General features: G+C 33.4%; 2 protein-coding genes across 2 annotated transcripts; one reads left to right on the top strand and one right to left on the bottom strand.

Annotated features, from left to right (window-relative positions):
* The first annotated feature begins 1,686 nt into the window (after nucleotides 1-1,686).
* Nucleotides 1,687-8,229, top strand: LOC129803315 (hyaluronidase B-like). The gene is made up of 3 exons (XM_055849770.1): nucleotides 1,687-1,964; nucleotides 4,807-5,278; nucleotides 5,513-8,229. Exons 1-3 carry the CDS (start codon nucleotides 1,703-1,705, stop codon nucleotides 5,898-5,900), a joined length of 1,122 nt encoding a protein of 373 aa, XP_055705745.1. The 5' UTR covers nucleotides 1,687-1,702; the 3' UTR covers nucleotides 5,901-8,229.
* A 634-nt stretch (nucleotides 8,230-8,863) lies between these two features.
* Nucleotides 8,864-10,101, bottom strand: LOC129803316 (uncharacterized). The gene is made up of 2 exons (XM_055849771.1): nucleotides 9,887-10,101; nucleotides 8,864-9,825 (listed from the first exon to the last, which is right to left on the bottom strand). The coding sequence occupies exons 1-2, from the start codon at nucleotides 10,009-10,011 to the stop codon at nucleotides 8,922-8,924; spliced, it is 1,029 nt and encodes a 342-aa protein (XP_055705746.1). The 5' UTR covers nucleotides 10,012-10,101; the 3' UTR covers nucleotides 8,864-8,921.
* Nucleotides 10,102-10,900: the final 799 nt, after the last annotated feature.

Consider the following 10,900-nt stretch of genomic DNA (forward strand, 5'->3'; position numbering starts at 1 on the left):
AAATTTGATGTTTCTACCTACAGACTGCAAGCAATTTTCTTCAAAAAAGCAATTTTTGATGAAACTCCCAATGTGTAGAGGCCTTAAGTGACGGAAAGAAAAGTGGGGGATGGGCGGTCAATGCACCAAGTTGCGATTTTCACCCGATTTATCGGCGGGTCTATTCCATACTATTCTAAGTCGATTTAGAAATATAATACTCCGAGAGATGTTGTTGTTCCTAGGACTTAGATCTACAATTGGCAATAATTTGGCGATCATCCGATGTCCGGGTGACGGGATATTCATTTTCTCGGAATAAATACACGGGCAGCAGGAAATTGCCAACTTCAAATGGCTCCCCTGTAAAGTTGTCATTCTAAGATAGAATAGTATGGAATGGAATTGTCGATATAACCTTTTTTTTTAAAGCCAGCAAGTCGATTTATTAAATTTAAAAGAAGCACCGGACGTACGGATAGCCTGGCAATGCTGGCAATGTTTTTTAGTCGCCCACATAATCGTGATCAGGAAGTAGCGAAACATATTTTGGCAAAATTTGAGCCCAATCAGAGGACATGGGATTTTGTTAAGGATCTCACCAAATACTCAAGATTATTGAGCTTTTCCTCTTACTGATATAAAAACTTAAATAAAAATAATCTTTTTTTCCAATATTTTAATCATAAACACTTGAAGTAACTGATAAAAAAAATCAAAGGTTCATCAATCTTTGACGTTTTTAAAAACTTTACAATTTTCTAATCCGCACCGCGATTTACCAATTTATAGGTTTACCTATCATTTCCAAGACTTTTTAAAATTAATCAAAATAAACATGAGTGAATAATGCCCAACGCACAATAACTTTTGTTTAGTAAACATGTTTTTGACATTTCAGTGACAGTGAATGAGATCTAGATCTAGTCGTCTCGCTTACTCTCATAGGTAATTTTGAAAACATGTTTACAAACAAAAAATATTGTGCGCTGGTCATAAAAAAAGAGTTATCCACTTAGAATCACTCAGAAAAATTAAAAAAAAATCTGATAGTAAAATTACTTGAAAAACATCATAAGGACATGAATATTCGGCTGAGAAACCCCTAGGCTTGCAATTTTGATCTCACTAATTTTTAAGCAATTTAGGAGAAAAAATGTTATTGTGTCATATTTTATCTTAAACTAGTTTTTAAAAAAAAGGAAGCGTAAGAAAACGAAGGCATTTTAATCACAATTGTTATGCATTTTTATCGATAAATGAGGCGATTTTTGACTTTACCAAAAAAAAAGAAAGAAAGAAGAATGGAGTGAGAAGGCAAGTAAAAAGCAAAAATGATGCAAATTTTAGTCACTAATTGTAGGTTCTTAGGCATTCTTTTTCCAGTTCCCTTTCAACGTAAAAAAAAAGTTTAGAAGAGACATTCAATTAATCAGCATGTAAGTTATCAATTTTAATATTGTACATAAAATATGTAATTTTGTGAGTAAAGATGTAGGAAAACACAAAAACTATATAGTTGTAAATCTGGCGATTGTCGTGTGTAATGCAAAAAAATGATGTCTTGCAACATGAATTTACAGTGGCGGAAAAGAATCTTAAATAAATAAGATATTCTTTGACTAATATCTTGAGTTTGTTTAGCTGTTTTTGATTGCTTCAGGAGAAGTATAAAAGGATGAAATTTGTGAATGTTTAGTCGCAGTTTAAGTGCAGTGAAAATATGAAAGTGATTTGTGTTGTGACTTTATTAACTGGGATTATTCCTGCAGTAATTGCAGAACCAGAAGGAACTAAAAACTTTACAATTTACTGGAATGTGCCAACACATCTTTGTGAAAGAGGTTCTGGATCTGAGAATATTTCATTTCGTAGTCTTCTGGATGAATTGAAAATTGTTCAAAACCCTGGTGGAAAGTTTAGAGGATCTGAATTTACGATTCTTTATAGTCCAGGATTGTGGCCGTCTATGGAACATAATAAAAGTAGGTTTTTCTAGAAAAAATTTTACAATAAGTACAGAATGCCATATTTTAATTAGGTGTAACGTTAATTATTCTTAATTAATAATAATTAACGTTAATAATTAATTATGAATAAATTTAATAATTTTGAATTTCCAATATTGAATAATGGGATCCTACAGCCCTAGGTACATTTTATTTTCGTACAAAATTAGAAGCGTAACGTAAAAGTTTCTACATATTGGAGCAGATTTCATCAAAAATTTTTGTAAGAAAAAATCCAAGTTTTGATGAAAAATGCCTACACTTTAGTATTAGGGAAAGCGCGCTACATTCGGACGATTTAAGCTTCAAACAATTTTTTTTTCAATTTGTTATAAATGAATTTGGCCCATTATAATATTATATTGAAATAGCTAGTCCCGCTAGTAGAGTGCCTTAAATTTTCAGAAAAAAGCAACAGGTGAAATCTATAAGAAACATAGAGAAAAAATTGAATTGTCCGAAGCTTGAGTCCGAAGGTAGCGTGCTTTGTCCTAATTTACTTCAAAAAATTTTGACAGTTTGCTTGCATATTTCTCAGTTCCCAAGTATCATCCTCTGGGACTATTTTTCATGAAAATTATTTTTGTGTGATTGCTGAAAATACTGAGAAAAACGTTTGCGAAGTTCCTTTAAACAACAGTGAATATTCATGAATTTTTTTTCAAAAATGTGAAAGAAGTGTATTTTTCTGGAGATATTGTTCCTAGTGAAACCAAATTCAGTTTTGGAGGGCCTTTTCCTCGAATTCCGAAAGGTACCAATAGTGTATCACATTTAACTCCACAAATCAAACCTTCTTTAGATGATCAAATTATTTAAAATAAAAGAAGATAAAGAATAAGAAAAAGAATATGTGAATTTCTTCCCTTTCCATCCATATTTTAATCCACAAAGTACGGAACGGAGTCGCTGTACTGTAGAATACTTCAAGAATACATCAGGTAATTTCAAGAAAAAAATCAATTAAATATCCCTACACACAGAAAAATTTTGACTCTAAATTTAAGAATATGACTCCGAGAACTTAAATTGGACGTGAATTCCCGAGGAGTTTAAATTCAGAAGCTATTTGCCAATAAAATGGGCTGGAATCCCTATGTCTTTGATGTAAGAGATCGGGAGTTTAAATTCAGCATTATCTGAAAAATGAAAAATGTCTTGAGATTTCCAAACTACAATTAAAACTAAATGATCAAGGATTTAGGATTAGGGCATTGGCTTTGGCATTCATTAGATGGGTTTTGAAATTAAATTCCTGTGTGTTTCTGTTTAGGAATTTTCCATTTTTCTGTGGGAGAAAACTGAATTGCTTTCCATTGGGAACAACATATCCAGAAAAATACCTTTGCAGTCAAATAAAAATTTTTTAATGAAAAATTATCCCGAATCATGTTGATTTCTTTCAAAAATTCTATCAAAAATGATTTTGATGTATATTTTGTTCTAATGCGTTGCTATTCATCTTTGATGAAAAACGTTGAATTGTTACGATTTTCGAAGAAATTGCTCACACACTAGAGAAATTTCCTTTTAAAATCCATCTTTTTGTCAAAATTTTCAAGCTGTGTGTACCAAAAATTTTTTAGCAGGATTTTTTGAAATTAATTTTTGACAGAATTATCTCATAATGTGTTGACAGCTTAATCCTTTAAGGACGATTGCGTCACCTGTAATGTAATGGTGTCTACACACTAGAAGCAATTTTCGTCAAAAATTACCTTTTTTTTAAATAATTCTGATGTTTCTGCCTACAAGAAGGTAGGGGAATTTTTCTTTAAAAAGGCATTTTTTTTTAAAGAAAATGCTCCTAGTGTGTAGAAACCATAAGCCAAAAATTAAATTTTTTCCATTGCCCTAAAGTAATAGAAGGCTTTCAGGCTTCGCACCCTTCGCACTTTAGCTTTAAACACTTCATATTTTTCCATATTTCTCTGACCCTCAATTTTCGACCCTCACGTCCTTAAAGGTGTTTAAAGATTTAATCTCAAAGGAGTTGTGTGTGATCGGATAATTTCTTAATAAATCTTACTAAGCCAATTTACGTAAATTATTATTTCAATATTGATACTTTTAAAAATTATTGAAAATTTTGAATTGTTCAATTAATCTGCTAACAAAAGAATAAAAATTTGGGGCTTTTGACGAGAAAAAATATACAAAGTGTGTGTATTAATGCAAGTTGCAATTTTCACCAATTTTTTTTTTACTGAAAACCGTAAGTCGATATCTATATCTTCGAGAGAAGCCGGACGAACAAATGGATGGCCTAGAACACTGGTGAAAATAAAAGAATCAAATTGATTCAAATTTGATCCCTTTGCAAAGGATGGATCAAATTATAAACTTTGAATGCACATTTATCATAATAATAGAGCATATTAATTCGATCCATCCTTTACAAAAGGATCAAATTTGGATCAATTGGATTCTTTTATTTTTGCCAGTGAAAGTTGTTTAGATCCATAAATTCGTGATCTAGGAAGTGACAAGACACATTTTAATAAAGTTTGGGACCGATAGGAGGACATGAATTGTCATCCCTATTATAATACGGATGACACCTATTATAATAGGTGAGATTAGTAAAAATCACCTAATAATACAATAAATATCTTAAATAATTTTTTAAATTAAGTTTGGAGGTATTTTTGGAGTTAGTGTAAGCTTTGTTTTTATGCAGAGCTCATTCAAAGCTTACAAAATTATTTATTCAAATATTATAGCATTTAATAAGGAAAAAAGTATATGGCATTCTGTAAAAGTCCAAAAACTTTTATCTTCCAGTAATCTTTTCTATTATTTTTGATATCTTAAAAAGCTGTAAACGGTGGAATGCCTCATCTTGGAAATTTGACGGCACATTTAGAAAAATTAAACGAAACTATTATTAAGAATAACACAGTTTCTGCAAATTTTACTGGAATAGCAGTAATTGATATGGAATCTTGGCGTCCAATTTTTCGCCAAAACACAGGATGGATGATTGTCTACCGAAATTTAGTGTTTAACAACATAACAGAAAATAATGAAACTTTATCAAAAGCTTTAGAAGAACACAAAAATAACACAAAAGAATTCAACAAATACAGAAATTATTTATTTGAAAAAGCAGCGGAGATTTTTGAACCAAAAGCTGTGGACTTTATGAATACAAGCATATCTGTATTGAAGGAACTAAGACCTAATGCTAAATGGGGATACTACGGTTTTCCGTACTGTTTTAATATGGGAAACGCCTCCCACGCAAGAGTTGAAGATTGTCCACCAATAGTGCAACGAGAAAACAACAGGTGAATATTGAAAATTGCGTAGGGCTGATCCTCGAGAAAATTTAGCCTGTACAATTTGGCGCTATGAACCTAAACTATACTGATGAGAGTTTAGGATTGTGGATTAGATGTGCTTAGTGTGAATTCCCTTGACCTGATCCTTACCTTACATGCTATGTTCTCAAGTATTAGTCCTTATCTATTCAGGATTTAATACTCTTCATGTTTCTCATTTTTCCGTGATGATTGTTACAGAACAGGATGGCTATTCAAAGCTTACGACTATTGGTTTCCTTCAGTTTACATTCCTAAAGATCATTTTAATGCCACTGAACGTCAGCAGCTTGTTCAAGGACGCGTAAAAGAATACAATCGACTTCGAGAGAAGGACAATCCAAAAGCTAAGATATTTCCCTATATTTGGCATCTTTATAATCTTAATGAAGAATCTTTTCTAAACCAGACTGACCTTCAAATGACATTGGAAACCCTTAAAAAGGGCGGTATGGATGGAGCGATATTTTGGGCAAAATCTGCAAATGTTAATTCGACACATTTATGTACAGAGCTTCGTAATTACGTTAATACAACTGTTAGAACTGTTCTTGAGAAATTGAATATCCCTGTACAAATTCAAGCGTAGATAAGGGTGGGGTATTTTCAGACAGTCGAAGTTTTTTTAAGACTTATTTTCCAAACATTTATAAACTAAGTTAAAGGGTTAAAGTAAATTAAATCTTGCTAGTTTCACTTGGGTGTATTTATACTGGTGTTTTGATAGTACATACACACAGGGTCGGATTTAGAAATGTGGGGGCAAAATGCCCATTTGTAGGGGCCCCAAAAATTTTTCGTTTTCCAACAGTGCCGCATCCTTAAAATTTTATTAATAAAGCTTTTCAATGCTACAGGTAAATTTAAGCAACTTTAAGTTTTCCTGAGACCTGTACGGAAATTCTATAATAATGTAACAACGTCATATAATAAATTTTCATGGTTAAATTCAGGAGCAGGATGACATTAAATTTTAATGATTAAAGGTCGCTGAGTAACAACTGGCCAGTACCATTGTGACCATAGTAAGGGAAGAGCACCAGCGATCGGCAGTGTTCCTCGGATCGTCAAGTTATTGTCATATTATTGCACCAATTAAAATGGACATTTAAAAATTATTAGCTACTTTTTACCATTTAATTCTTACAAGAATACAATGTATTAGTGTAGATTTAATTTATAAAACCAATTTTCCATGAGACACCTGATTAAATTCGTGACGATCCGAGGTACAGAGTACACAGTAGCAATTACATCTATTTTTTATTAATTTATTGCAAAATTTTAAAGTTCAAACGTACAGATATAGTTAAATGGATCACTAATATACCGATTAGCATACACAAAAATACCAAATAGTATTTTGAGGCTTATATTTTCAACTAAATATCGAACATGTCTCAACATTCCGATCCGGGGTACTTTTCCCTTACCATAGATTTTTTAAAGGGACAGATAATCCTAACCGGCTTATGTAGGTGAGATTCTTAACGTGAGCTAACTCGGAGTGCATGCAAATTCGATTTAGAGCTGAAATTGTGAGTCGCCATTCAGTTATCTTGAATCAAATTCGTGAAATTATACAAATTTTGTATTTAAACCAAAATATCAAGGATTTGGATGAACTGGCACAAAAGTGATATATGGGTGAAATGTAGACCAGAATGTACTCTATAATTTTGCCGTAGAACTTGATCTCATCGATTAATTAGAAGCCGAGATAATCGAGGTTGTTTGTTTCTGAACTCGTTTTTTCGACCAGAGCGCCCCAAGTGTTCATTTGATGAACTTCAACTATATCAAAGAATTGTTGTATTTTGTGGGACTTTCCATTTAAAACCATATTTTAAGTGTCTTGGTGGAGTAGAGGCAATGAAATTGGCATCTGAGTGATTTCAAAGCGTTATTATTGGAAAAATCAATTTTTTCACACTTAAACGGCAAAATCGGAGTGATAGCGTAGTCTGAGCGGAAAATGATGTATGGACAAAATATAGAGACAAATGTGCTCTACAATTATGTCGAAGTAATCATCAAAATCGGTTCAGCGACAGTCGAGATAATTGAGGTTATGTGATATTGAAAATGGTTTTTCGACTGTGGCGCCCCTGGTGTTGGTCCCACGAAGTTCAAATATTCTATAAAGTTGTAGCATTTGGTGAGATCTTTCGTTTAAGCCCTCATTCATCAAAATCGGTCACATAGAACCGGAGATATGATTTTTTGAATTTTGTGAACTTTGACCCCTCATATCTCCGGTTCTGTTTTAACCACAGCGCGCATACGCACCATTTTGGAAACGTCCTAGACTGGACTACAACATACTAAAATTTCATTAACTTGCACAATGCCGTTTTTGAGAAAAGTGACTTTGAATTTCGATGAATTTTGACGCTATCACAGCGCCACCTGTGGTAAATTTTTGAACTTCCATCTGAAAGTGCTCATCGAGACGAAACCAAAAAGGTAAAATTTAGGTCGCTCTGTTAGTTAGAACCGGAGATAGAGGCCGGTCAATGTTCGAACTTTGACCCCTTATAGCTCGGGTCAGGGGTTTTAGATCGACTTAAGGTTTTTTTTGTTTGATAGGTATAATCAACGGCTACAACATACTAAAATTTCAGCCCGATGCACAATGGAATTTTTGAGTTATTTAACTTATAAGATTTAAAAATTTTCTTTTTAATAATAGCGCCCCTAGCGGTGGTTTTATGAACTTCCGATGTTAGAAGAGGAAGTGGCATTTCACGAGAGCTTTCCAAAAAGCCCTCTTTTTTTAAATTCTGATAATTAGAACCGGAGTTATGGCCATTTTAAGAAATTTTTTTTGGACCCTTATAGCTCGGGTCAGGGGGGTCGAGGGACCTTAAGTTTGGTATTGATGGAAAGCTCTAAGGCCCAGCTATAACATACTAAAATTTGAGCCCGCTCGATGCCATAGGGGCGGAGCTATTGAGAAAACAAAAAAAGGGGGGTCTTCAAAATGGCGGTAGGAGGGGTGGGGGGTGGGGGTTCAATGCACCAAGTTGCAATTTTCATACGATATTTAACCTTTGCCGAAAACCGCAAGTCGATATCTTTTTTAGTTTAGGAGCTATTAAGCTCCAAAGAGCGGCCGGACGGCCGGCCGGGAACGTAACTTAGCCCCCCATATATTCGTGATCAGGAAGTGGCGAAACACATTTTGGCCAAGTTTGAGCGCGATCGGAGGACATGAAATTTTGTTAGGATTATAGTAGGTGAGATTGTTAAGAATCTCACCTAATATTCACCAGTGCATAAATTTTGCAAAATAAGTAGGTAATAATTGATATATTCTTTAAAGAAAATATTTCAAAAATAGGGCTAAAAATTTCGATATTTTTTATTTTATAAATTCTTTGTTCAAATTCTAATAAACTTACGACATTAAAGAAAGTCTGTGGAGGCTATCTATAGAAAATTTGAGGCGCTATCTCTTTTCCCTTGGAAGATATTGAATTTTGAATTTTTCGATTTGTGACTTTTTGCCCCAGTCTCCCCTACAAAAAACAAACAAAAAATAAAGCTACATTTTATAAGTTGAAAAAATTTTTTTTTATTAGAAATAAAATGTGTATTATCTCATTTATTAGTCAATTTCTGGCAGAATTTTCACTTCTCCTTCACTAAAATCATCTTCAAACTCTGTTTCTTCCTGATCATCATCGTCGCCGCCGTCCATCGACTGATCGAAGATCTTCTTAGTGAAGCTCTGATTTTTTCTCTGTGTGTCCCGATACGGAGTTGTGACTTCCAGATATTGGTTATTCACCTGCACCATCTTCTTCCACATTGTCGTCCGACCTTTTTTCCCCGGCACCTCTTCTGGTGCCTTCTCCGGAGATTCATTCACTTGAAAAGCTTTCTTCTTCAGATTCTTCCTGCGACTGTCGCCAGAAACTAACTCAATCGCTGGTTCAGGATTGAAGATCTCATTGATCTTCCGGAGTCCCAGAAGGACTTCTGTGGCACACGATGATGCAGGTAGGAGTTTGTCATTCTTGGGATTCTTCAGGCCTTCCTTCATTTCATTGTATCCCATTTCAATTAGTTGAATGGCTGAGACAATGCCATTTCTCTCCTTTACAAAATTCATAAGATCCTCCTTCACACTTCCCTCAATCTTCTTCATCTCACTGTCGCTGAGAGTATCTGATTCTGCGTGACTCAAATATGTATCGAATCCGAATTCCTCATCTGTCGCCACAAAATTGAAAGCATTCACTTTCATGAGCTTCCAGAAAATCATCTTCGCCTGGATATATTCTTCTGATTGAGATATTTTTTCGTAAAATGTCTTTAGTGTCACCCAATCAGCTTGTCGGATACGGATTTTAGTGAATTCCTTCGGTGGCTGTTTGAAATAGAGCGCATACAGAAGGTAGAAAGCCCCCAATTGTTCCAGAAATTCCGTCGCTCGCACAAACAGGCGTTTAACTACAGGAATAGCTATGTCTGTGAACTCCACGACATCCAGAGTTCGAGAAAATCCACTGAAAATCAGAATAAAACTACTTTAAAAACAGGATAAATACCACAAAAAGAAGCACTTACTGGAATACAAAGTAGAATTGTTGATTCATCCATTGTGTGCAAAATGCTTGGAAAGTTATATCTTCTCCTACCACAAAAGCTTGTATGAGTGCCTTACAATCAGATTCAAATTCATTTTCCTCCATTACTTTATGTTTTAATTGTGAAAATCACCTTTTAAAATGCTCTGGAAAAATCAAAACAATCAACACATAACCTCACTTTTACGGTAAACCATCAACAAACTTAGTTCGCGTATCAAGCAATAGGGGATTATTTGAAATTTCAATTGCTAACGGGAGAAAAGAAAGTAGAAACATGAAACATTCATGAAACACGGAAATCTAATTTTATTTTTATAAAAAAAGTAACAAAACGAACAAAACATTACTAAATTTCCACAATTTTTTGGGCAATTTTTTTTTATATTTTAACTTTATATGCAAGCGTGATTAAAATTTACCAAATAGAGAAAAGACGGCGGTACTGGAATGTTTTTTTTTAGAATTAAGTAATTTATTTAAACGAGTTTTGCTTTATTAAGTAAATAAATAAATTATTGCTTGCGAATAAAACTTTACATAAAAAAGATAAATTAGTTGAAAAAATTGGTTTTGTGGAAAATTTAAAATTTTTTATTTTCAAAGCTCGGAAAATACATTTTTTTTAGAATTCTAGATACACTACCGTTCAAAACATTAAATACACCCTTCGTAAGTTTATATACACCTGGTTTGGACAGGAAAAACGCTGTAATATCCAGTTCTATTGACTGAAATAGTTTCATATATAAACCTAAGAACAGTTTTAAACAAGATTTGAGAAAATACCTGGACTAAAAAATTTATAATTTGAGGATCAGTCAAAAATTAGCTTTTTGGACAAAAATGCAAAAGTAGCCCCACATTCTAAAACTGATCTAATCTTTTAATAATCATTTAATATAAGCTAAATACTATTAGTAAATATTATTAAGAGTCAGAAAAACTGAAAATAATGCCGAGGGAATATTTTTGGTACGGATTGTGTTCGGTT

The sequence above is a fragment of the Phlebotomus papatasi genome, chromosome 2 (assembly GCF_024763615.1).
Source record: "Phlebotomus papatasi isolate M1 chromosome 2, Ppap_2.1, whole genome shotgun sequence".
Classification (NCBI taxonomy): domain Eukaryota; kingdom Metazoa; phylum Arthropoda; class Insecta; order Diptera; family Psychodidae; genus Phlebotomus; species Phlebotomus papatasi.